Below are 27,206 nucleotides of genomic sequence, written 5' to 3' on the forward strand. Positions count from 1 at the left end.
AGCCAATTGCATGACATGTAGGGAAATATTAAACACACAGCAAAGTACGCACCTAATGAAGCAGAAAAGTGTGAATTACAACGTAGTTGAAGAGATAGGGTAATACGCACACGTAATTACATTAATATACAAAAATCTGAATTAGTGAAAAGATCACGGAATACCAACTATATGCAAGAGAAAATGCAATGGATATAACTAATATAGCAATAATAATAAGGATTTAAAACCCCAAAAAAGAAAGGAGTTTTAAATAAGCTGCAATCAAGCGATATGACAATGCCGAGAACTAATGAAAACGATCTGGATACGTTGAAAACAAAAACGTTGTGAATCCAGACTAATGAGCAATTCACACAATAAAATGAAAATATCTAGGGACAAATATACCAGCAGAAGAGATTTCAAAGCCAACAACAGAAAAGAGAAAATGCAATGAATTCTGCAAATTATAAAGATACGTAGGTGAGAGAAAGAGCAACACAATGGATTCACATCTTGATTATGAAAAGAATGAACAACTAAACTGAGGTATCAGACAGAGAGAACAAAAGATCAAAAATGAAATAGGAAAGCATCAGATTCTACAACTGAAATGATTGTTCAGAAAGTATGTGTGGAAAAACTATAGAAGGTACTGAATCAGAAAACATGTGGTTTTAAAGTTTTAGTAAACTCTAAATGTCACATAGTGATTGTATATTTCAGTATTGCAATACAGAATAAATGAATACCAAGAGTATGGTTCAGACATATATTAGCATTGCAAGATCTTTAACAGTCTGAAATTCATACCATTTTTTGACAAAGCTAGAGCACATAACAACTTCAGTAAATTTACCAATATTTGTTCAAATGCAAGTTATGAAAAAACTCATATTGTTTAGTACATCAGTGTTTGGGTGTTAGTGTTTGTTTGTTTTTTACTGGTATGTAATTATATAAATAATTTGTATGTTGTTTCAATCAATCAAGATTTGTAAAGCACGGTTAATCACCCGACAGGGGACCAAGGTGCTTGCAGGATCTAAAGAAAGCAGTGAAAATGAGGGCAAAGCAAAGAGAAGGTACACAAAAAACAGGCAAGGAGAAAGCAGTGAAAATGAAGGAAATCAAAAGGGGAAAAAGCAAGGTGAAAACAGTGAAAACGTGCAAAAAGCAAGGAGAAGGCACACAAATGGTGAAAAAACAAGGAGAAAGCAGTGAATCTGAAGGAAAAGTAAGAAGAAGGCACGCAAAAAACAGGGGAAAAGCAAGGAGAAAGCAGCGAGAAGAAGGGAAAATGAGGGAAAAGCAAGAAAAAGATACACAAATGGTGGAAAAGAAACAGAGAAAGCTCTAAAAACGAGGGAAAAGTAAGGAGAAGGCACACAAAACACAGGGAAAGTAAGGTGCAAGCAGTGTGAACAAGGGAAAAGCAAGGAGAAGGCACTGAAAAATAAAGGAAAAAGCAAGGAGAAGACAGGAGCAACAGCGATGCAGCAGCACAGGGGGAGCTGGGCCTGTTTGTGTACCCCAAACGGGGCAGTACTTTTTTGAAAAGTCATAGGTTCTCTTTTAGAGGACATTCGACCATAAATATTTCCACTTTGGGGATTGGTACAGTGAGTGAGTAAATGAGTAAATGGAAATAAGGTACTAAGGGCCAGATGTAGCAAAGGTTTTTACCCATTCTGTGTCTATGGGAAAAAGAGTTCGTACATATGGCCCTTAATACTGATGTACAACTTAGTGACTGATTAAAGTGCTCCCTGCATCTGTTTATTTCTAATTTGTCTCAAGTACCTGTTTGATGAGGACATACAATGTTCAATAAGGCACATGCATCACTGAAGCTCTTTTTACATATATAGCACCAAGTTTGTGACATCTGTGTATTTGCCGATGGAGACTTGGATTTGATGGCCGATATCCACGTTTGTGTCCCTGAGTGTGTTCTTTGAATGTTTTTATGGGGCTATGGGTCACTGAAGTTCTTTGTACAGTCAATAAATGTATGTTTTTTGTCCTCTGTGGACACACTGATGGGTCTTTAGATGTGATGGTCGGTAAAAGCTCTTTCCGCATTCAGTGCACTTGTATGGTTTTCCTCCTGCATGTATGTGCTGATGGCATGTTAAGGGTGATGCATAATTAAAGCTCTTTCCACATTCAGAGCATAGGTATGATTTTCCTCCTGTATGTATTTGCTGATGTCGCTTACAGGCTGATGAGTCACTGAAACTCTTCCCACATTCAGGGCATACATATGGTTTTTCTCCTGTATGAGTTCGCTGGTGGGTCCTTAGATGTGATGATCGGTAGAAGCTTTTATCACATTCAGTGCATTTGTATATTTTTTCACCCCTGTGTGTTTTCTGATGGAATGTTAAGGATGATAAGTGAGTAAAGCTCCTGCCACATTCACTGCACACATATGGTTTTTCTCCTGTGTGTGTTAGTTGATGTCTCCGTAGCTTTGATGATTCAGTGAAGCTCTTACCACATTCATTGCAACAAAAGGGATCTTCGCCTGTGTGCATTTGCTGATGAGTTGCTAGATTCGATGATCGAGTGAAAGTCTTCCCACATTCAGTGCACATGTATGGTTTTTCCCCTGTGTGTGTTAGTTCATGTCTCCTTAGTTTTGAAGAATCAGAGAAACTATTCCCACATTCACTGCACAAATATGGTTTTTCACCTGTGTGTATTCGCTGGTGGATCAATAGATGTATTGACTGATTAAACCCCTTGCCACATTTGTTGCACTTGTATGGTTTTTCTTCAGTATGTATTCGCTGATGCAATATTAGGCTTGAGGACTGAATGAAGCTCTTTCCACATTCACCACATGTGTACGGTTTTTCACCTGTGTGTATTCGCTGATGGTGTATTAGGGCTGATGGGCCACTGACAGCTTTTCCACATTCATTGCACTCATACGTTTTTTCTCCTGTGTGAGTTTTTTGGTGGTTCTTTAGTTGTGACGAGAAGGTGTAGTTCTTCTTACAAACAGTACATGTGTAGGGTTTTTCATTTGGAGTTATTGTTTCTGGGCTGGGGATGTCTTTGCATACATCTGTTTGTTCTTTTTGCTTATAGGCCATCATTGCTTATAAAACACTGAAGTTACTTATGCCCAACATCAGTATACAGTGTCAATTGCAATTTTGCATATTTAGCATGGAGGCTGATTTGTCAACAGAGTTCCTGCTTTACTCACAACTTGTATATGACTTCTAGCTCCGGCTTTTTATTCACAAGTTAGATTACAATGTTGGATATGCAAGAGAAAATAATTAGTCTCATTGCTGGATAGAAGTATTAGGTTATGCTCCAAATGAGATCTGCAGGGTAAATGGCAAAATTCTGCTTTCTTTTATCTCTCAGATGCCCAGGTGTCATACGTTGTGCTCTACACCTCTGGACAATGTTCTTGGTTGTTGTGGGGGGGGTCCCCTACAAAAAGGATTGCAATGTGCTAACACCACAGCATGGATGCTATCAATTTAGAGCAGTGAGAGCTTCTGTGACTAACTCACGTTCATCCCAGCACAATGGCTGTTGAAGGTGAAGTGCCCACGTTGCTGTCTTGCACTGATTTTGTCAAGGTCATTCATGAGTCACATGGCGAGGACATACACTCTTGGGTCTCCTAAAGGTACTCTTTTTTTTTTGGGGGGGGGGGTTTCTATTCATGCCAGAGTTCCTCAACCTCCCATTGGCCTATTTTGTTTCTGAATATTGGAGGTGTTTCTCGCTGGCCTTCTGGCATAATTCCAATAGTGCAGTACTTTCTCTTGCTTGTAATCTTCATATATAGGTCCACGTTCTGTTAAAAATAAAGACTGATATCATTAAAAATGCAGTCTGCATATAAAACACACAGTCAAAACATATGATAAAACTTATCTTTTGATAAAATCTACATGATAGCTTTATTTAGAATTTGGAGGGTACGGAAAACCCTTACAATTCTAGAGGAATTTCCACATATGAATTATAATCCACCAGCTGACTTTCCTCCACAATACTATCTCTATGGAGGAGGAAGTCTGGGTGGTTGAATTTTGCCAGTATTCAGATATTACCCTGAAAAGTGGGAAGTTTTTAGTTACCTCAAAACTCTAGATCAGTCCCTACATTTATAAGAGAGCTCTCCACTGTACAATGTAATAAAATGGAGGGAAAAAAATTAGCCCAATCACAACAAGTAAACAAGAATGATTAAGTGAAGGTGGAGATGGTGGACTTCTTCGGTCATTTTGCAATAATTTGAACTACAAAAGAATTAATAACACAGGCCAGGTTAGCTAACACAATCTAACACAATCAACACATCGTTCCCAATATTATGGCAAATTATTTCTAACATTTATATAGGTCACACACCCACAGTGAAACCAGGAAGGACAATGTAGACTAGGGGCATGGAAATGTATTTTGACTTGGTATCAAATGAAAGATTTCTGATCTCTAATTGTGGATCCCCAGTGATGTAAGCTCATGTGAATTCATGAAAGCCACTAACTCAAAGACATATACCATGGGTGCACTTTTGTGACTTTCTTTAAGAATTGGGTCCCTAAATAGGTCTGGCATTAACAAAGACATGTTGTTTTTATTAAACGTCTATTTCTCTCTCTAACTATCGTCTGGCTTTACTGTGAGTGATTACATTCTCTCTTCCACAAGCAGCATATTGGCACACAATGTAGTTTTGTTCAGTGCCAGGAACTACAGTGGCAATCAGTGGTGTAATGAAACTTTAGGGGGCCCCCTGCAAAGAACATGGAGGCCCCCCTCCCCAGGCTCACTCGGGGTAGGTGCTGTGCTGAGGGGGGCCCGGGGGAGGACAGCTGCTGGGCCTTTGTTACACCACTGGTGACAGTGTGTGGTTTTTGAGACCAAAAACTTTTTTTTCTTTTTGACAGTGTTTCTTACAATGGTGAAGGCCTGGCAACTCCACACAACAACAAAGTGTTACAAAAGCCATGTCAAAACAAGACATGCATTGACAAAACCAAAAGACTCACAAAACATGTCAGATTGGTTGGCTTTGTCAGTGCTTGTTTATTTTCATGCTTCCCATAATCGTGTTGAAAATGGTTACACTGATTTTCCATTAGGAATATTTTTGGGAAATACTAACATGCATCAACACATTTTACTAAATGACGCTTCAAAGAAATAGCACCTAAATTTCATAGCAGTGAAACTTTTTTTTTCCTACTTGCATTTTTTTCTGAACATTTTATTTTGAAAGCAAAGAATCATCACTCCTGCTTACAAGCCTCTGCAAATATTAGCATCTAATCAGAGAGCATTCTGGGAGCATTATACTTAGCCTCATATTATTAAAGTTTTCAAACATGTTTGTACACTTTTTTTCCTTTGTATTAGAACCACTGTCAGTAGTGCAGTGTAACCTTAAAAGGTTTATTTACAGCGCTCACCATAATAATGAAGGCTTTTCATTAATGAACCATAAATACAAGTGTGAACAGCATTAACCTATGGACATACATATTACCTCAACTGCAGACAGTTCCCTTCTCTGTAATCTGGCAGCCAAAGGGTTTGTGCTGCAGGGGGTTGGGCCTACTTGTCCCAAGGACAAAATAAACATGAAAACTTGTTGCCCTTGACCCCAAACTATATGTCCTGGTGTCAGGCAATAGGAATTCCACATACCTGCTCCCATTACCTGGGCACTGAGATCACATCCTGTCAGTCCTGGTCCCTGGTAGGGAACCTCAAGGCGGTATATTGGGAATTCCAATCCTATGTTGGAGGGGGCTGCTGTCTTCACTCATGCGCAGGACCATTTTAAAATATTCAATCTACCCAAACTATTCAATGTACTTCAGAACACTCGCTGGCCTGTACCAGAGACTTAATTAACAAGGTTGACAGCACACTTCGGATTCTTTTATGGGATGGCAGCGTCCCTTGAATAGCACTTCGGACATTGTAAAGATCTGTATACAACAAGGCATTTCAATGCTAGATATTAGGTCATATTACTGTGTCTTCCATCTCCAAGCTGTGAACAAGTAGGAGTCTGCACCCAGGAATGGCCTGGTGAAGAAACTGCAAAGATCCCTGATGGAAGGGAACTCTCGTGTTTACTATAGGGAAAATCTTTGGGATTCTCTCTGTTGGGGCCCACCCAAGGCTCAGTGGAGCCCTGCGATAAGGCCACAAACTATGTAGGGTGGTGTGCCAGTCTCTTCCTGTTTACTTCATTGTGTTTGGGTAACCAGCTGAGTGAACTGCAGAAACTAACAGGAATGAGGCTCTGGGATTTGAGTGGGATCTGGACCTTGAGGGACATGGCTAGCAGGAAGGGATGCAGTCCTTTCAGGACCTACAAGATGAATGCCAGCTACAACCTTCCCAAATATTCAGGTACTTACAAGTGAAGCATGTCTTGCCAGCAGAAACCATAGAGTGGAAGAGAGTAGCTCCACTGAACATAGCATACTACAAAACGAAATAGCCTGTTAAGGCTGCTTCCCAAACCTACAGCACACTTATAAATAATAGACCGGATACCCTTCCCGTTCTCAGAGGCTGGTGGGAGGACGATTTGGGTCTAATGGAGGGTATAGATCGGGAGGCATCTCTAATGAACCCCCATGAAGTGGCAATCAAAACGAGCCTGTGGCTCATTCAACTAAAGGTCTTACATAGGGTTTGCTACTACAGAAGAAAATTATTCAAGATCAGCAGGGCACAGTCACCTAATTGTTTGTGCTGTGGGGGAAGTCTCCTTCTTCCATATGATTTGGGAATGCCCCCAGATACAGCCATACTGATACATGCTGTCTAAGCTTACCTTTATGCTGGGGTACCCAGGTGGCACTTACTCCTCTCTGGGCTTCATTCTGGCAAAGCGCAACATAGCTAGAGGGTGGCAAGCCCAATCCCCCCTGGCTAAAAACAGTGGATAATTGACCTGACTCATTGCATGGAGGCAGAAAAGGTGCTCTATGATGCAAGGAGCTGCCCAGGAAAGTTTTTGAAAACATGGAGAACATGGAGGGAATTCTAGGGACTAGAATGAGAGTCCTGATGTTCCCCTGAGACGCCTTTGGGAATGGGAGACTTGCAAGTTGAGGGGAAACACTGTGAGACAGAAGAATTGAATCCTGAGGCGAAGTAAGGGATAGGCAATAGGAGAAACTACACTACTGGAAGAGATAGCACCAGTACTTGTAATGTGTGGGACTTATCCCACCCCGATATAGAGACTCATGGGGTCATAATGACCCCGGCAGATGGCGTTAATATGGAGGAAAGTACTGCCAACAGGCTGGCTGTACTTTTCTCCATATTAAGAAATTGGCGGTTTGGGTCAAGACAAACCACAAATGTACCACATTGTCCACCACGGCTGTAACGACCGCCGGGATGGAGACTTCAGTCTCCAGCCCGGCGGCCTTTACTAGTCCACCTGCGGGATTATGACCCCGCCTACCACCATGGTTTTCGTGGCTTCCTTACCGCCAAAAAAAACATGGCAGTAGCACTATCAGTGACAGGGAATCCCTTTCCTGTCACTGATAGGGGTCTTCCCTGCCCCCTGCCCTGGTTTCCCCCATCCAGATCCCCCCCTTCATTCATGCACCTTCATTCACACATGCATTCACACACTCATTCCCACATTCAACCATGTATGCATACATCCATTCACACACACATCCACACACACTTTCATGCATACAAGCACACACGCATTCACACAACATACACACACTCACACATCCATACATGCACACACATACAAGACACAACACACATCCGCATTCATGCACGCACAGACATACACACACACACACACAAAACACCCCCCACACCCCTGCCCTGTTGGAGCACCCGAGTTACCTTTTGTGAGGTGGTCCTCCGGCAGTAGACAGGACGGGGCGCTGCTGCCAGCAGCAGCGTCCCCCAGCAGAACACTGCCAGGCCGTATCATGGGTCATGATACGGTCTGCGGCGGTCTACTGGCAACAGCCCCACCTTACCGCCATCGGCCAGCTTGGCCACAGCCATGTTTCCGGCATCCTTCTGGTGGAAATCTGGCCGTGGTCATAATATGGTTGATGGCTGGTAGCCGCGGCGACGGTCTTTTGGCGGCCGTCGACGCGGCGGTAGGCGGTATATATACAGCCAATGTTCTGAGGGCCTAAATGTCAATGGCATGATGTTTTTGTACAAACTGGTATTTTGTGAGTTGTTGAATAAAGCAATAAAAATACCAGAAATATAACAATGCTAAAATTTACTATTTTAACGCCTTTCTATTACACATTGGTAAAATACAAATTTTTTGAGGAGGAAATGTCAGCAAGTTTACTAATCTAACTCTTCTGGTTAACAGCTATGTAGACGTCAGTCCAATCCTTGATCCCCCCACCTGGTCCCGGAGAGAAAGAAAAAAGGTGATGCAAGACCGGCTGCAAAAACTTTAACTTTAATTTTAACTTTAACTAAAACTTTAACTTAAACTTCGCACTGCTGTGGAACCCCTCCTGGCTTTTCCCTGTAAGGCACCCACTCCTGGACAGCCCCAGAGTTAAGCAGGCATCCAAGCGCTGTGAGGGCCGTTGTGGAGATTAAGCAAGCTATTGCCCAGAGTTATAGAGTGGGACCCATTAATTAGATGAGGCACCGAGGCGAGAATTATCCGGTCCAAGGGAATTGAGCCCAAGACCCACTGAGGTGGGAATTGAACCCTGGTCCCGGGCCAGATATCTGCATCAGGGTCTGCCACTCCAACCATTGTGCCACACAAAACAGAGCAGGCTAACAGCAATTTGCACTGTGTGCAGTCCGGTTATAACTAAAATCTATATTATGGAACCACATTTTTATTCTAAACTTTTGTGCGCATTTTGTAGCAGCCTATCTCATACAGTGAATAATGGAAGTTTCAAATAAAGACTTACATGTGCAGTGGTTTCCACATAGGGTTTTGAACACTGCAAGTGTTATCATGGCTCTTCCCTTTTTCCTGGGGCTCTATAGTTTATTTACTTATGAGTACTTCACAAGAATACTGCCCATATTCGTTCCAGAAGTGCACACCACATTGTTATTTTTTGTTGGAAATTGCAAAATGTTTTGTTGAGCTCCAAATTTTGAGCGCACGATGCTTCTATAGATTTCCTATAAGAGAACTACAATTACTTATTTGGATGTAACTCCATAGGCATGCATTGAGGCAAAGGCACTCCGGTGCACTGGTTTTCACATGGGGTTTTGAACAATGCAAGTGTTATAAGGGCACTTCCCTTTTTCTAAGGGCTCTAAAGTTTATTTTGCATGACGCATGTTTATTCTTAAGTACAGCACACCTTAAAGCTTTTGGCATTTTTTAATCATGTGCAGACAATGATTCCTCAGGTATGTTTCCTTCTGCTGTATACAATTTTTGGTTGAGCACTGCTCTGTACCTGATTTCATGTTATTGCATTTTTGGTTTACACTTAGCCCAATGAAGGGTTTACAACTGAAATGCATTGGGTTTCAATCTAAAATTCACACACCATAATTGTTACCAGGAGTTAATCCTGTACACGTATAAGCTCAAATGTGATGTAACATTTGTGTATTATGTTTTGATAAATACATTAAATGTGTCAATATTTTTTAAGAAACTGTGAACTTTGATTAAGTGGCTGATTTTTGTTTCTTGTATTGTAAGTTTCCAGAAACGTTTGTAGTGCATTCTGGGACAGCTGCGCCAGCTTGGAGCACTAGCTTTCTTACAAGTACTTCACACAAATATGGGCAGTATTCATTCCAGAACTGCACACCACATTATTGTTATTTGTTGGAAATTTCTAGATGTTTTGTTGAGCTCCAAATTTTGAGTGCACAATACTTCTATATGTTTCCTATAAGAGAATCACAATTACTTATTTGCATGTAACTCGATAGTAATTGCATTGAGGCGAGGGAGACCAGTCTGGTGCCACCTGTTGTGGCAAATTTTGCTCGGCTGAGGCAATTTATCTATAGGTAGTGTAGAAGGGCGCTCTCTTTGTTAGGGTCAAGATGAAAATTGGTGAGCCAAGTAGATCTTGATCGGGGGGAAAGGATGACTGCTTATTTGTCTGCATTGGTTTGAGGGTCGCACAGTTGGCACAGGTGGAAACATTGCTATGTCCAGTCCTTATTGAGCTTGTAGGGGAATGTGGCGTGTTTAAAAATATTTGGAAGCCAATATAAATTTCCTATAGGACAAATATGATTACTTACGCAGAGATGACTGCCTAGGCATGCACTGAAATCAGGCTGATCCATATGATGCCACAAATTATGACAGGCTCAGGCACTTTACATACAGGTATTCTAAAGGGGGGATCAATTTCTTAATACGAGTAGGAATTTTGATTGTGACAAAGTTTCCCATGTTTTGCTGGAAATCTTGCTTGTTAGAGTGGATCCTAATAGACGTAATAGTGGCTTGTGTTGTGATTCAAAAACAACATATTAATAGCATGGCAATGCAGAGTCCAATACAGTGGAGTTGGCTTAATTATTCAAGGTTGTATTCTTTATAAAATGATGCTTCCTTACAAATAAGATGCTGGCCGAATAAGAAGCTAACTTCAACCTCAAGCTAAATGGAGTGTTCAGGGCAATGCCATTAAATTCAAGAATGGTTTATTGACATGATACCACATTTCCCCTACTCCTCTCAAAACTGTGAGCCCACACCTCATGCTCCCATTGTATGGTAATTACCACTCTGGTACTAAAAAAGTTGTCATTACACACCACTTACCTGCCCGGGCCCGGGTGTCTGTCCTGGGAGCTGGACTCGGAAAGAAGAGGCCAGGATCAGGTACCCTGGAGCTCCCTTTACAAGCTGCTCGTGGGCGCTCTTAGTCAATGACGGCACTGCCATCAGATAGAAACCAAGCCAACACTACAACTGCGCACGCGCAAGAGAAACCGGCTTCTTGCGCATGCGCAGTAGAGAAATGTCTCAACACTCCCGTAACTTGGTCTTGCTCTGGTGAGTAGTGTCTCTTCACTGCGCGGGGCGGAAGCAGGCTATTGGCCGTGCTCTAGTGAATTGTTTCTCCTCACTGCGGAAGGCGGACGTAGTCTTTTGGTCTCCCCCTGACCTCGTTAGAAGACCCGTGCCCATTTCCTGCGCACCTTCAATTGACCGATGAAGGTGTCGCCTGACCTAGAGGAGTGTCCCAGCTGCTGTCTGCGCATGCCTAGGTCAGCTTTTAAACTACGCTGTTTTATTCCAGGGGACGCCTTCCGGCTCCGACTGCAGTGTCTGCTGAGGTTGTGCTCGGTGTCACCGCGGTTGTGGGGCCAGGAGTGGCAGTTGGAGCTGTGCCGCCAGTGATAGAGCAGTGGTTTGAGGCTGGTCTGACACCCTGGACTCTGCTCTCTAGGGCAGGCCCTCCGTGTCTGTGGGAGAGTGATACAGACTGATCTCAGACGCCCTGCGCCCCACCCTGAGTGATACAGCAGTGGACGTGCTGCCTGGGCTCCCCTCGCCCGCCAGACACACGATGAAATACAGACGGGAGATGCCCCAGCAGGGGGAAGTAAGTAGTTCTACATGATGTATGCGGTTGTACGATGACAGTCACAATACATATTATTGTATTTAACTTAAAGCGTCAGAAAGTACTTTTTTTGCAAACTTTTACAAATATGGCCGCATCAGCACCTCCCACTGAGTTACATATAACCCCGGCCACCACGCACCATTGGTGTATTATGGCTCATTAAAAAGCTCTGTCACCAGAGGGATTCTCAAGGGCTAGGAAACCCCTATCTGACTGCTGTGTTCTTATTACGTATATGGTTGGGTGTACTTTATTCCTCATAATACCTGGTGGCAAGTCTCAGCCTGACATCTTGCTGATTGTCTTTTCTTGTCCAGCAACCCCCTAAAAACGCGGATATTTTATGCCTAAAGAGTGAAATTCGTGAAATAAACGTATTGGATTGGGGTTGCATCTGTGGATCGTTTAATGTCCTTAACAGGTATTCAAACTGCATTTCACTGGCTGAGAAGCATGATACTTCATTGGTTATTGTTGGTTATGTTTATAATGTGGCCTATATTGATCGTGTTTTGGTGTCGTGCAATGACCAGTGGTTTGCTCTTATTGTGTCATGTGCGGATGCGTTTGATGGTCGAGTGGAGAAGGAAGGAGTAGCTCCATAGACATAGAGCCCCATATCCCACCGCATCTTGTCACACCCTACTGCAATATAGAGGGTAATGCACCGCCAACCATGCATTTTAAGGAGCTCAGCTAACTCTGAAGTCATTTGTTGACCTTATCTTTGCCTTTGTCACTGTATAGGGCTCCACTGCCTTCTGGCTAGGTGTGTGCTATCCAGTTATAACACACATAGGTACATACATGCGAATATACACCTTCTTGGTAATGTAACTCTAAGAACCGGTACAAGTGGGAAGGAGGGGTGGGATTCATGTCACTCCTGCTAGATGTGTGCACAGGACTTCAGGTCGGTGGTTGCACCTTCATCCTTGACAGTAACCGAGGGTCAAGCAGGAAGTGGCCTCACATGTTTGCTGACAAGCTTGTGGAATGGTGATCTTTGTGCTGCAGTCAGCAGATGCTGACATGGAAAAAAGTAGTGACGATACGGGAGAAGCCCTCTATTTATTTTTAGATCTACCCCAAACACAAAGGAACTACAGAGGAGATGCCATTATGGTATCTCGCATCCTCTGCAGGTTTCCAAGTGAAGCTGAGGCGGACATAAAGGAAGTGACTTGTTTTTGTGCAGGCCGACTGCTAGGCCTTCCTTGCACTTCTAGATGTACAATACAGCCTGATCTACAGGGTGGACTGGGCTGGAGTTATCCGGGGTGCCTCTTGACGGATGGGATGGAGGTATATTTTAATAGTAACAGCTGACGCTCTTTTAGGGAATGGTGGTTGGAATTTTGTGGGGCTGTACAAGTTTACCTTGTTCTTCTTTTATCCCCGCTTTCCCTTTCTACCTATTGAACTCACAAGACCCCGGGGTTTCTTTGCTTTAACATTTTTCATTGAAGCCCCAACAGTGCATGCAAACTTGTTTGTTACCTGTGTTTTTGTTTATGTGCTCCTAATACACAGATATAAACCAAACATCATCCGGACCACTTGTCAGCAGAACTGTAACTCAGTCGGAGTGGGAAAATGAGAAGCAGATTGTCACATGGACTATGACTTCTGAACCTAGAGCCAGCGCTCCCCAAGTCAGCTGTCCAGAAACTAAAATTGTCCAGGGGCATATCTTGTGTCTGATGGTGTAAACTTCTAGGCCAGTCCATCAACATTTCCATGGGAGAACCTGGACTTGCGCTCTGTGGTTAAATCTTACAAATAATAGACCACCAACGCAACGTTGGGGTGTCGTCTTTCCTGGCCATTAGCCTCCACAAAAGCTTATGGTTTGTCTAGAGGGTGAAGATTGTCCCGAAAAAGTATTTACTGAATCTCCTTAGTGCCCATATTATGGCCTAATGCTCTTTCCTTAAGTAAAGTTCTGCTCTTTGACTGATGAAAATCACCAGATGGTTTTTGCCCATGTCAATCTTTTGTGCCAAAATTACACCAACACCCTTCTATTATCTTTGCTATAGAAGCAGCTGGAGAATTGGAAAATTGGGGCTGAATTCAGAGCCTCCACAAGCCCATCTGAGCTCTCTTGACATTTCGCCATTCAATTGATCTGTTTTGGCTGATTCAGTCATCAGTGCAACTGTGGTCCAGTGCCTTAGTAAATAATACCCTGCTTCATTCCTGTACCTTTTACTGACATCCTTTAGTTGAGACCGTGGCAGCAGGAAGACTATCACTAATGTCATTTTAGTGCTTGCACATTAATATCAAACCTGCGTTCAGTGAGAACAGGCCTGAGAATCAGCTCTGGTCTAGCTCACTGCTCACAAAAGCCACAATATGCCCTTTCTGATAGAGTGCAGCTAAATCTAGAAGCAATGATGTGAAACTTGCTTGCCATCGCATTGCATCGGAGTCTCTCTCTCCAGGGCCCCTCTCAGCCAGCACTCACAACATTGCACACAGGGCATTAGTTATCTCCTTTATTGGGGCCAGAAATCTTCTCAGGCTGCTCTGCTCCTTGAAATGCGAGGCAAGAATGCTTGTTTACTCAGGAGATCTCATCTGTGTCTATTAGGTAGTTACAGTGATATCTTCGCACTACAGAAAGCAGCATTAAACTTCCAAATTGTTATAGTCTAGAGCGACCTTATTTAAAAGACTTTTTATAATATGAGTTTTTACAAGGAAATAAAAAACTTGGTGGATAAAGCATAGACGGAATTCCCTCCACTGTGTGGCTAATATATTGGAGACCTCCAGGTTTTACATTTCCCCCCAGAAATTGTACTATTTTTTTTTTTTTTTTGTATAAGCATCCGTCTTTATAATCCATTATTGGACTTGTCCTGCAGCATGACTTTTCACCATGCAAAAGCTACTCGCTAGTTCAGGATGTAATGCAGTCATTACTGCTTCATTTTCGCAAAAATGCTGCAGTATCGGGCCTATTTCTGCAAAGACAATGAGATAAACTGGATGCAGTCCTGACACCATAAATGGAGGTGTCGCGGCACTCTTGTATCAGCACCCGCCTGGGAACTAACGCAGGCTGTACACCCGGCAAAAATAAACAGCTGTGAGTGGAACCCTCACCGCGGGCATCGGCGATAATCTGTGGGGCAGAATCTCAAATTTAGACAGGGGCGATCCGGCCTTTCATCCATCCTAGGTCGGCAAATTGAGTATCTTTCAGCAAAGGAGATTTTAAAATCTGTTTACAGCCATAGAAGTGCGATGAAGTACTGTACATAAAGCACCCTATTGCTGAATAGAAGTGTGCCTAGAAAACATTTAAAGTGTTCTTCTGGTCTCCTGCGGGACAGGCGTGCTGCACTGAAGCCTTCTTGGCAGGTTGTCTTTCTAATACGTGCTTTGTGCCAAATCTGCACTTTCTTGTTATTACCAACTACTTGCTGTATTTCTTGGATAAAACGTCCCAGTCCGCCATATAAGCTTAGATCGTAAAAGAGCCAATTCACATTGATTTCTGAAACACAGCTAAATATGTCTGCAGAGGCTGCTATTAACTGAACTGAATGTTGTAAATTGTGAAACATTCCCTTGAAGCGAAATTGACAAGGGGCACGTGAGTGCGTGAAGGACGTGCGTGCGCAACTACATTTTCATTCAGACATCCAACGACCTCTGAACTCAGTAACTATGTCGTACAAATTCGTTAACCAGCAGCCACAACAACCGGAAAGTCCCCACGTGTATTTCATTTTTAGGTTGAGCACACTAGCGCTCTGGCCTATTGTAATCTATCTGTGGGCTTTTAACCACACCCACCTTACGCTCATCACTATCACTCGTTCTTGGGCTTGCCTTTCAAAAATCCTTTATCGTTGGTAAATGCTTTACGTTTGTCCCTCTTTGGGGCATTTTTGTTACCGCCATGGCCATCGACCCTGTTACATGGATAATTGCACGTTTGTCGGTACGTTTGACTGCGAACTAACTTCTTTTTCTTTTTCAGTCTCTCCTTCGTGTTCATGGTGGTTGTGGTACTTTGAATCGGCTCACTTATGTCAACTGTTTTACTTTTCATTTTCAATTTATGTGACAAGAAAAGTAAAGTTTTGGAATTTACAACGCTAATAGCTCTCACTCGAGCAAACGCGAGACCCATTGCATGGCAAATGCTTGTTCTTCTTGTGTTGGCCCTCACCTGGAGCTTAGCCTCTTAACCACCTTTAAAATTGGTTAACTTCTATCCTTTCACGGCTCACACCATAAGGCTGCTCTTTTCTTGGCTTCAGCACTCCATGAGGGTACGTATGTTTTCGTGCTCTTTTACCATGTGCTGTTTTCCTTTCACATCCCCATGCACTGCCACACTCTTTTTTTTTTTGTTTGTTTTTGTAATTATCCTGTTCTCTGCCGTTGCTTACCCACCACTCCAGATCACCACCACTGCTCTTTCTTTCTTGAGGTGTAGGGAATCACCTTTTTTTTGTATTTTAAAGTAGTGATTCTAAACTTTGTATACCTGTAGATTGTGTGGGAAAAGGAAAACAACATAAATGAGAAAAATGGGAAATTAATACTACAGACTGGACTAACGTACTAATGTCCTGTTTGTGTTATGTTCTTTGAAATGACTAATAGCCAGTCGGGCTATTTGTTTGTATTGTATATTTGACCGATCCCTCTCCCACTAAGGCTTCACAGGATCCAACCCCTTTGTATTCTTGGTAGCAGTTGTAGAGTCATGTGACACACATGCACATGTGTGATGACACATGGGTATGTAGATGTCATCGCGCTGTTTTTTAAATTATTTTATTCAGTTTTTTGGAAATGCTGTCCAGCATTGACAATTACCATTTTTTAGGTTGAGTCTAGACAGCGCGCATGCGCTGTCTGCAAGACCTGTTGTACGGAGTATAGGACTTTGCTCCCACCTGTCGCTGCCTGCCGCTTACAATAGGTTAAAGGCAGTGACACTCTTATTTTGCTGCCTCCTAAGTGGTTTGGCAGCCAATAAATCACTTCCTCTACTTGGCCGAGGAGCACCAGCCAAGTACAATTTAATTATGCCTGGAATGTTTTTCTGTTGTTTTAGACGGACTGTTTTTCTTTGTTTCCTGCCTCTCGTGTTTGTCAGTAAGCCTGTTCACCTGCGCAATTGGTTTTCCATGTTTGCCATTCACTGGGTCCTTACTTTACATAAACAGTAATCAAAGGTAGTTGTGTCATGCGTGTGTTTTGTACATTTTTGTGTTGCTTTATATAGCAGGAATGAATCCTCATCAATATTCACTGCACTTGGGGAAACTCACCCCATAATGCTTTGCAGGCCTTCCTTTTACAACACATTTTTGGCCTGTGGTGGTCCTAGGGCAATGGGACCACCACCAAAACATTCAGAACGATGAGCTCTTTCTGTCCTGGCTATTTTGTGGGTCACACTAGGTTAGAGGGGGACCAAAAATCATAACCTCTTCCACCATTCAATGCATATTTAAACTCTTATAGCTGGAACTTTTGTTTTTACAGCTGAGAGGACTTTGTGTTATAAGGGCTATGTTTGTAATAATATTCTGACAGCCTTGCTCGGCCTGCAAACGTGTAATGCACTATGCTCTCCAAGGGCTCAAGTATGATAATTGCCCCAAGGCACTACTAACTCAGTAGGCTCCACAGGGACATCTAGCCACAAATGGTGGTATTGCACGGCACTTCTGGTAATGCACAAACACAGTTTATTTCTGATAGTGCTTTTGGCTACACAGGGACTTCTAGCCACAGCCAGTGGTATCGCACCTTCTGCTGTTGACTCTAGAGAGACATCTAGCCATAACCAGTGGTACTGCACCTGCTGCTGTTGATGCTACAGGGACATCTAGTAACGACCCGTGGCACTGCACCCTTGTGCCACTGTCTCTACAATCAAATTCTATTTAAAAGGCCTGCTATGCCTGAAAATGTGTAATACACTATGGCCTCAAGGGGTTGATTATATCGTTACACTGCAATATTCTTTATCATTCTTTTTTTATGTGATTATGTCCTCTAGGGGCTGAATATATGTTTACATGACCATGTTTCTTCTTTCTGTTTTTACTGTGGTGCTCTGTAGGGGCTGCTCAGACCATTACAATCTAATGCCAAGTTTATGAAGGAATGCACAAACACAGTTTATTTCTGATAAAGGTTTCATGTGCTGCAGGGCTAATTATTTATAAGGTCCCAAATGCGAGGTTGTCATTATCATTTACAACGCCAACAGCTGTAACTCTCGCTAATGCGAGACCTATTGCAGTGCAAATGCTTGTTGTTATTTTGCCAATGCTTTGCTAATGCTTGCCCTTCATTTTAGCCTTTTGATTAGATTCACCTGAGACAGCGAAGGGCCTGGTCCATTTGTCCTTACGGGTATTAGAACAAAGGCTTCATTATTAGACTAGTTTGTCCTTCCTAATAACTAGTCAGTGTTGCGACGTGGTCATACAGATCTTTCATCAGTGGCTAAATTGTACTTTCAGCAGAAGAATGTAGTAATACCCTGGTTTCCAATACATTCTCCAGGCTAAACTCCTAGGGATTCCCATAGCTGCATGATTCTACATGCTTGCAGACAGATTATAATAGGGCAGTTCTTGTAATACAGCTCTCCGTAATGTTATTTACCTTATTTCTGATTTCTACCGATTGTTGAAGAAAAGAGAACATAGCACAGGGAATAGAAGACATTTAATATGAATCCCACAATTTCTTTGACTTTGAAGGCCTAGTATAGAACCCAGGTCTCTGGGTTTCAAACCTTTGTCTAAGCCATAATTCTCCCCTTCAGACATGATGCAGTTATTTTTGCCTAATTCAGTTATTTTTGTCCATGTTTACATGGTTGCTCAATTTGTCTTCATACAAAGTATCATCAATTAACTTGTTTTGTTTCTTACTTTGCAAACAGGTTCTGCAATTGCCTCTCCTGTCTATCCATTGATAGAAAAAAGAAAAGGAAGAATTGTGCTCCTTTTGGTTGTAAGAATTCAGAGAATAAAATTAGTGGTGTCTTCCCCGAAGTAAGTTCAAATAAACTAATGATGGATTTAATCTGCTGTTTGATATATGTGGAACAGGGACTGCTTTTCACAGACACAAATGTGCATTCACGCTTACTTGAGGAAATGCATGCAAATGGATAGATATGAACATGCTGAGTCCCCTCTGTTTTTTTGTTGTGGGGGGATGGGAGGGCACATCTTGGTAGATTTCCAAAGCCCCCAAAAATAAAATGCATCTCTCGCTCTTTTTTTAGAAAACGAAACATAGGTGTTTTTCTCTCCTCAATGAATTATGCTCTTTAGATAGGGGTTGTTAGGAATCAGACAATCCTTTTAGACGATCACATATCAGCGGTGGGTAAAGTAAATAGAGATCCTCACTTTGGTTGTCGTTAACAGTAGGCACACAGCACAGCTAGTATTTTACAGCGTATGGCTATGCATTACATATTACTTGTCTACAAGGTATATATATCAGAATGATGATCATTACAATGAAAATGTGTTAATCTAATTCCTACCTAAGGGGCTGATTATAAGTTTGGTGGTCCAATGGTTGGACCGCCAAACCAGTGGGGATGAGGTTGCTGTCAAATCGACTGCCTCACCCCTGTCGTATTACGATATTTCCACCGGGCTGATCAGGGAGCTGATGCCAGTGCCATCGCACACCAACACCAAAGGATGCTGGTGTACTGGTGAGGGTGCTGGCAGGGAGCAAGGGGGGCTGTGGCATGGGTGTGGACAGTGCAGCGACCTCCCTGTTGCTCCCAGCACTGCCTTTCCACCAGCCTTTTCATGACTGGCTCCACACTGTGGAAAGGACGGCAGAAAGTGGAGTCGTGATCAGTACGGAGGTACAAATTTGGCACCGCCATGGTTGGCCACGACTCCGACCACTGCCAACTTGCTATGATCATAATCTGTTGGTCGGACCGCCAGGAGTGGGCGGTCCGACTGCCCCCATGGGGTTGGCACTCCTCTGAGCAAACAACTGTTAATAATCCCCAAATTGTGTATATATGTTTTCTTTATTATTTGGTTTGTTTGGTTATGGCATCTAGCTAGATTTTATTATGCCAAGTCATGCAGGTTTCCCTGCAAACCTTAAAAAGTTTTTGGGTATGCTTTCGGATTCTGTTTCTTTAATTTGTCTGCCTCTTCAATAACCAGTCCCCATGTGTCTGACCCCTCTGTAATTCTAGCATCCTTTATACACCTTTGCCTTTAATGATTCTCTAGTTAGAGGGAAGTGAGCACTGCTGCCCAACTTCTATCTTCTCACTTCGGAATACTGACAGTGTCCTTTTGCTGAAGTGTATGGAAGGCAAGCAAGTGTAACTTTTTGTTTCCTTCCAAAGTCAGATCTGTGCGAGGCAGGTTGGCCTTGTTGGTGTAGTCTCCTGATGTAGCTCTGGAGCTTTCAGAGAGTGGAACATTTCCAGCTTCCTGTTGTGTTGAAGCAACTGGTGTTGAAAGCAGTTCAGAATAAAATATGGAAATCAAGTACACATTTGTTAGTATTAACATTCATTCAGTTAGCTTTCTAGGATTTAAGGCTATCGCATATAGATTTTAAGTTAAGGAATTATTGTGTTCATGTTGGCATACAATCGACTTGTACAGATGTGTGTATTAACAGGAAAGCCCTGCAACACACAAAAAACACAAATACACATAGCCTTCTTTCCACCTGCCCATAGAACACTGATGTGGGAGATCTGATTGGATTCTACTCTCCATATTCACTTGTCATGATCTTGCGTTTGGAAGTGCTCCAGATCAAAGGCAATTCAGCGCTTTGTTGTTTGCAGCAGGTTTGTGCTGTAACTCCCTGTGCAGCGAGAGAAAAAAAGTTATCTATAGTAATTATTAAAGTATACCTCATTCTGGGCTCAACATTAGAGGTGCAGCTCACTATTGTAATTTTCATTTAGGAGCAACTTAATTTGCATTTATTTTAGGGGAAAGTGTGCCCGTAGAATAAATAGGGAGTCCTTCCAATTGGGCACCTCGGTCAGATTGGCACATTAAGTATTCTCTGTCAGAGGGGGGACATCAGTGTCCGGAATAGGTCATTTTCATTTGTTAGGAGAACTTTGCGTGCAGAGACTTCAAACAACTTCCCTTCATTTATCCAGTGGGCATTTTATTCCATCTAGATGGTAACATCTGCGTGTCCCTGAAGTCCTTGTTGTATGTCCTGATGAGGCCCTAAAGAAAGAGGTGTAGCACATCGACCATTACACTATGAGGAGTTCTCTAATCCTAGATAACATGATGTATGTCGATTAATTCATTAGGGATCTTTGAGACTGAGATCTGTTTCTACATTGCCATTTGAGTCTGATTTGGGAATTATGAAACTACAGTAGAGTGGACTCGTATATTGGAATTATTCAGGAGACATGTCAGCCTTGAAGTATTTAACAAGGACTGACATTAAATTATTATTCACTGGATGTACAGGAAATGTGTTTGCATGTTTGTAATTTTAAATTCCCTGACTATGATTTAGTATGATGTGAAAACTGAAACTAAAATAAATGCAAATTAAGCTGCTCTTTCTGATTTTCCACCTTGCATCCCTCTACCTTCACTGCATCACACCTCTCGCTTCTTTCATCTTCAGAATTTGAGCAGCCAGACTTACCGAAGGCCTGCTGTAGTACTTAGCTGTTTATATTAGCATTTCTCAGGCCCTCATGTTCACAGTACAAGCAGTGCACAATAGAGTGATGTCAGTAGTGTTGTACCTATGAGGCTTTCACCAGGCATCTAGCTGACAGAAGTAGCTTGACTGGCGATGATGGAGACACAGATTAAGCTGACGATGTATGTATACTATGAGAGGCTGTCATGGAACAGAACATATAAAAGTTCAAGAAGATGTGACTTCAAGAGAAACAGTGGAAGCACAGAAATCAACTTTGAAGCAGTCTAAATCAAAATGTTTTCTTAACCTAACACCAGTAAACCTTATTCACAGTTTTATTAAAGTTGTGGAATATTTTTTTTTTTTAATTAGAACATTGATTTATTTTAAACCAGTGTAGAAATATACATGAAATAACCATATAAGAAGAGAAAGAAAATCTATAAAAAGATATTACATGGATATATATATCTCCAACAAAATAGACATCGCACTCCAGGAGGGTCTTGTCTCAGCCTTTAATTCATTCCACAAACCAGTGCTATCCACCACCCAACGCGTTTCAACCTAAACAGGTCTTGATCACAGATTAATAAATAAAGTTCTGGGGCGGTGGTGGTCCCTGGAGCTGTGGGGGACTGGAGGCACCTACATGCAAAAATTTTAATGCCCTGGCCCACCCAGGGGCCTATAAAAAAACACAAGTCTGGCAGCCCACGCTTGTTTTGTGTTTTTTTTTTTTTATGCAAATTCACGACTATCGCAATCTCGCGGCAAAAAATAATTAAAAAAATGTTTTCTTTTTTTTTATCTAGGGCCCCCACAGTGCTAATGGGCCAGGATCTCTCTACCCTGCCCTCTTTCATTTTCTTTTTCTTACTTTTTTTTTGGGACTCGGCTCAAGCAGAGTCCTAAGATGGCTGCCAACACTTCCAGGTATGAAGTGTTGGCAACCAACCAGAGCTGTGCATTTCCCTGCACGAGCTCGTCTTTGTTCTCTAATACTTCACGGCCAGAGACATACAAATTTGAATTTAACTAAAGTTCTCAAAAACTACTGAGCAGATTTATTCCAAATAAATGAAAGCATAATCTGCGTACCGATAGCTAGCTTTCTGCCAAATTTGGTGTAATTCCGTTCAGTGGTTTGAATTCTTTGGATATTGACATGGGATATTGAACCTTTTTGAGCCCCCCCATTTTCTCGCCCCGCGTGACTGATTACCCTGAAACGTTCCTTGCGCAACAAGAATCACCACAACACTAGTTTTGGAAAATTTCATGAAGATTCCTCAAACGGTGCCAAAGATATAGCAAGTCAAAAAACGATTTTCCTATAGAAACATTGTCCTAAGTATAACTACCTACTGCCGACCGTCAGTAGGTGATATGTATATGCATATATATGGTCCTGTCCTCTCAGTTAAAGGAAGGGTCCTGGGTCTGCAAATTTGTTAATTGTGCTCTCAAACAACTAAATGTTTCAGCTTCACGTCTTGACAAAGATGTCTGTGAAGCCAAAACATGATTTTTTTTAAGAGCACATAAAGGGCTTTGCTGACTCTGTAGTGCCACCTGTCCCTTGAGGACTATCCTATAATTGTATATGTACTTATATATAAAGGTACAGTTAAAGTGGAGTTGTGGTTATGATTAGTTATAAGATCTTTTCATATGTTTAAAAAATCACTTCAAAAAAACATTTAAAGTACATTTATGATTGTGAACTGAATTCAAAATCCATAACTCGCACAACAGTCTTGCAAATGACAACTTGCTCACCAATTGCAATCCGTCTGATCTCATCCTCGATGTAGCAGATACAATTATAATTGCTGTAAATAATGAGATTATAGCGCACTTTACCCTAACACTATGAAAGGGACGACTATAAATGTACCATTATTTATTTTTTGTGAGTATTGTTATTGAATGATGTTGTGCTTCTAGGTGTTACTCATTTGTATAAATAGGTCATAAGCATTACATCTTGGACAGAGAACATGGACTCTGTTTCAAGGTCCTTGGCTCAACATCTATTTCAATGTAAAAGCCATATATTCTGTTTGTAGACAAGAATGCATCACTGTTCATCGAAATTCAAAATCAACAGATTTTACTGAATTGCTCACAGTATAATCACACTTCGATGTTTCTGTTGCCTTAGGACTTGGGAAAGTCACAGCAGTAATGCCAGCCAGCATCAAAGAAGAGAAGGTGACCCTTCCTGTGGCACACGAAGAATCTGAAAAGAGACAAATCATTGCGTGCTCAACAGGTGAGTTAAGGCCCCTTTCCTCTTGATATGTGTTAAACCCAGGTTAGGACCTCTGTCTTAAACATATTTTTTGTGTGTTGCCCTTTTACCTTTGTCTTTCTCTCTCTTTTTCTCTTTATCTCACTTTCACATGTGTGTATGTATGTATATATTTATATATGTTATTATTAGGCTCAGACCTCTGCTTGACCCATGCTTTACGTTTTATTATGATCTCCCACTGGCTGTATAGCAAGGTTGAGTGGTAGACCATATCAAAAGGTGTGGAAACCGCTAATAGGATGAGTGCACTGTCTGCTACCTCATCAAGTGAACCTTGTTTATCATCCACAGCAGAGAGCAGGGTGTCTTTGGTACTATGGCCTCGTCTAAATTAATCTGGCCTGCAGTATATCCAGACCAGAGTTGGTTTAGCTAAATTAGGATAGCTGGTGGCTGACCACACTGTGGAGGACTTTAGAAGGGAGCGTAAAGGAGGAGTGATTCTGGCCTATGGTGGGGTTGGCACACAGTTTCATTAGGAGGTGGACCACCAGAGCCATTTTTAATAGTAGTCAAGGTGAGACCCTGACTTGGTGGAAGTGAGTTTCACTATGATAGTAGTGTGGACAAGGGATTTAAAAACGCAAGAGTGGGGTTTAGTGGACCAGAAGCATCTTGTTCTACCGGCACATAAGAAACCTCAGGAGAGGTAGACAACTGAGATGAGTAAGTAATTTTATTCATGGAAGAAGCATGAGGGATTGGAGTATAGAATTTGCGAGGGGGTGACAGAAGTGTGACAACTAGATGGACTGGTAAGATTTCTAACTGTTTATAAGATGTCCTTTGTTTTATTTCATTTGTTACTGATGTTCAATTAAATTGCTTGGTTTTAGCTTGGCAAGTATTTTGTTTGCAGCTGACTATAACATTGTGATAAACACACTTGATTTTGGGTCTTAAGACTTGAGCAATAGGCACTCAGCTTACTGGCAGGTTCTCTAAGTCATGATCACCTACTGAGTGTATTAGTGTACATGGGTCATGGTTAACATGTACAACCCTTGACATTAGCGTGATAGATTTGCAAGCTGGCAAGCTCAACATGGTGTCAGCTTAAGAGAGGCTGGAAATTTTGCCTGTAGGAAATCTGCCTTTTCTGCATGGTCACCCCGGATTTTTCACCTTTTGCTGAACTATATATTTTTGCTGATTTTAGAACTTTATGCACTTTACCCCTTGTAACCAATAGTAAAGTGCATTTGCTCCCCTTTAAACAAGGTTGAATTAGCATATCCCTAATTGGAATAGGTAACATACAGATAAGTCACTAGCATATGGTACAAAATGTACCCAGGGCTTGGCAAATTAAAATTCACTTGTGGACTGCGGCACCTGTTGTGCCATTCAATAACGGGGCAGCGTAAAACATGGCTTCAGGCCTACCATTGTTGCCTAACTGTGGTAGTTTAAACACTGCAGTTAAACCTATCAAAATAAGCCCTTGTGACAGGTCAGAACCTCCCTTTTAAATATTAATAAGTCCCTCCCACTCAGGCTTTGTTGCCTACAAAGCAGGGTGCATGGAATTTAAAAGTAGGACATGTATAAAATTCTGACTTGATTTAGAGTTTGGTGGACAGGTTACTCCGTCACAGACGTTATGGTAGTCCCACCCGTTGTATTACAAGTGCACTATATCCAGTGCCACCTGAAATACGGCAGACGGGATAGCTAACGTGTTTGTGACAGAGTAGCCCATCCACCAAACTCTAAATCAGTGATTAGCACCCAAAATGTATTTTTCATGGTGGCAGGTCTAGCTGTCCTATGTAGAAAACCAGAATACAGATTAAAAAATTTATTACTGCATCTCATGAATGGGACTAGCTAGAAAAATAATTAAACATCTATTTTTAGTAGTTATTAAAAATCCATTGTAATGGTGGACGTTTACTAAATATTCAGGAAAGGTAACTTTTAGAAAGTTAACTTTTCTCTGCCAGGGTTCCTGGGGGCTAAATGTGCATTTGTGCAGTTCTTCCAGAGCAATCAGTAGACTGACCTGATTGGGCAGAGGACGACTCCTCTGAACCTGACAGAATATGCAGTGTTAGGCTCTGATTATCCTTTTTAACATTACAGTGTCAAATCTTGCTTGAATGTCTAATCCTGCTTAACGGGTCTTCTGGGTTTACATATAACAGTGGAGGCATGCTTGAAAGGAAGGGATGCAGGATGCCAAAACAGTTTTTGTATATCCATTGTGTGGTTGTTGTAAACCCCTACTTTTGTTTTGACTTCTTTATGGGTACAGTGAGTGCCCCAAACTGGAGTTTACTGTTAGATGTGGGAGGAAACTAGGTTTAAGGGAGAGGATATGGCATATTGGCCTGAGATGCCGACTTCAGAGCTGGGAGAACCAGGTTCGAGTCTCTGTGTTGGCTCAACATCTTGTGATTCTGTACAAATCCCTTAGGGCCTGATTTAGATCTTGGCGGTGTTCCCAACAAACCGCTCTGCCGTATTTAGATGTATTGCGGCTGAACCCCCCACCGCCACAATGGAGTGCTCTTCCTAGCTGTCAGACAGGTGGGTTCCCGCTGGGCATATGTAGATGTTGCTGTTCTACAGGCAGTGTACTGCCAGTGGTTTACTGTCAGAAACTGAATTTAGAATGGAAAAAAAGGTGAGTTCCACCAACTCATATGTGAAGGTCAGACCAGCACTTTTTGGTTGGTGGTAAGGCACATCCAAATCTGCATGGTGGTAAGTGTAGCTGGAGTCCTGCCATCAGCCACGCTCTCCTATGGTGCTGTGACAGCAGATGGGAATCCTTGGCAGTTTCAGCAGGACTCTGGCGGGTTAAAGTGTATGGGGCCACCAACATCTAAATCTGCCTGGTGGACTGTCATGGCGGCGGATGGATTTTCAGTAAAAAATCCGGCAGCGGGACCATTACCGCCAAGATCTAAATCAGGTCCTTAATCTCCCTGTGCCTACAATTCAGCTCCCTGAGACCCTCACAGGTGATTTGCTTTACAAATCCTGGATTTTAAATCCTGGATTTATTACTATAATACACTCCCAACACACACACCCATTCCTCAGAAAACAAGTTTACAACAGCAGTAGGGTTTTCCCATCTTGAAAATGCCTAAGGTGGGTAGGGTTAGCCCTGGGAACTTTGACCCCATCAGTTAGGGCATTGGTTAGGGGGTGCCCAGGAGTCATTACCACCCTCTAGGCCAGACATAAATGTGGCTCGTCCAGGCACCCACTCGAGAACACTATTGGACCTGCGGAAGATCAGAAAATAACTGAACCTGCTGTCTGCGACCACAATAGAGTCCTGAACGACCGAACCTGCTCTTCCTTTTACCCAGGACAAAGAAGTGGACTCCAAGGGTCAGAAAGCTGACTTTCTGTTCAAGTACTTGTACATAACAATCTACAAGAGGTTGCTGCAACTGCCAAGCTGATTACTGACAGCTGAACATGGACTGGACCATACTGTTGGCCTCTGCCTGACACCCTGTGAGTCTCTAAGTCCCTCTCCAGAGGTCCTGGGGGGCTTTAAAAGTTAACTTCTGTAGTGGATTGGGACTTAAAGGACTAAGGACCATGTTTAGAATTTGGCGGATGGGTATTTACTCAGTCAGGACGAT

At 42.3% G+C, this 27,206-nt stretch overlaps 2 protein-coding genes across 2 annotated transcripts in view; one reads left to right on the top strand and one right to left on the bottom strand.

Annotated features, from left to right (window-relative positions):
• Positions 1-455: 455 nt before the first annotated feature.
• LOC138287374 (zinc finger protein 16-like) lies at positions 456-10,917 on the bottom strand. The gene is made up of 2 exons (XM_069227760.1): positions 10,778-10,917; positions 456-3,811 (listed from the first exon to the last, which is right to left on the bottom strand). The coding sequence occupies exon 2, from the start codon at positions 3,087-3,089 to the stop codon at positions 1,986-1,988; it is 1,104 nt and encodes a 367-aa protein (XP_069083861.1). The 5' UTR covers positions 3,090-3,811; positions 10,778-10,917; the 3' UTR covers positions 456-1,985.
• A 103-nt stretch (positions 10,918-11,020) lies between these two features.
• Positions 11,021-27,206, top strand: part of LOC138286972 (uncharacterized) — a 248,419-nt gene continuing 232,233 nt past the window's right edge. The window contains exons 1-3 of the mRNA XM_069227341.1: positions 11,021-11,564; positions 18,529-18,640; positions 23,446-23,556. Coding sequence (XP_069083442.1) covers positions 23,469-23,556 — 88 coding nt within the window. The 5' untranslated portion in view covers positions 11,021-11,564; positions 18,529-18,640; positions 23,446-23,468. The remainder of the gene's footprint in view (positions 11,565-18,528; positions 18,641-23,445; positions 23,557-27,206) is intronic.

Source organism: Pleurodeles waltl, chromosome 4_1, assembly GCF_031143425.1.
Source record: "Pleurodeles waltl isolate 20211129_DDA chromosome 4_1, aPleWal1.hap1.20221129, whole genome shotgun sequence".
NCBI lineage: Eukaryota > Metazoa > Chordata > Amphibia > Caudata > Salamandridae > Pleurodeles > Pleurodeles waltl.

What these genes read in the sequence shown, in the direction of transcription:
- LOC138287374 (XM_069227760.1), bottom strand. Translation starts at nt 3,089, where the DNA reads ATGATGGCCTATAAGCAAAAAGAACAAACAGATGTATGCAAAGACATC.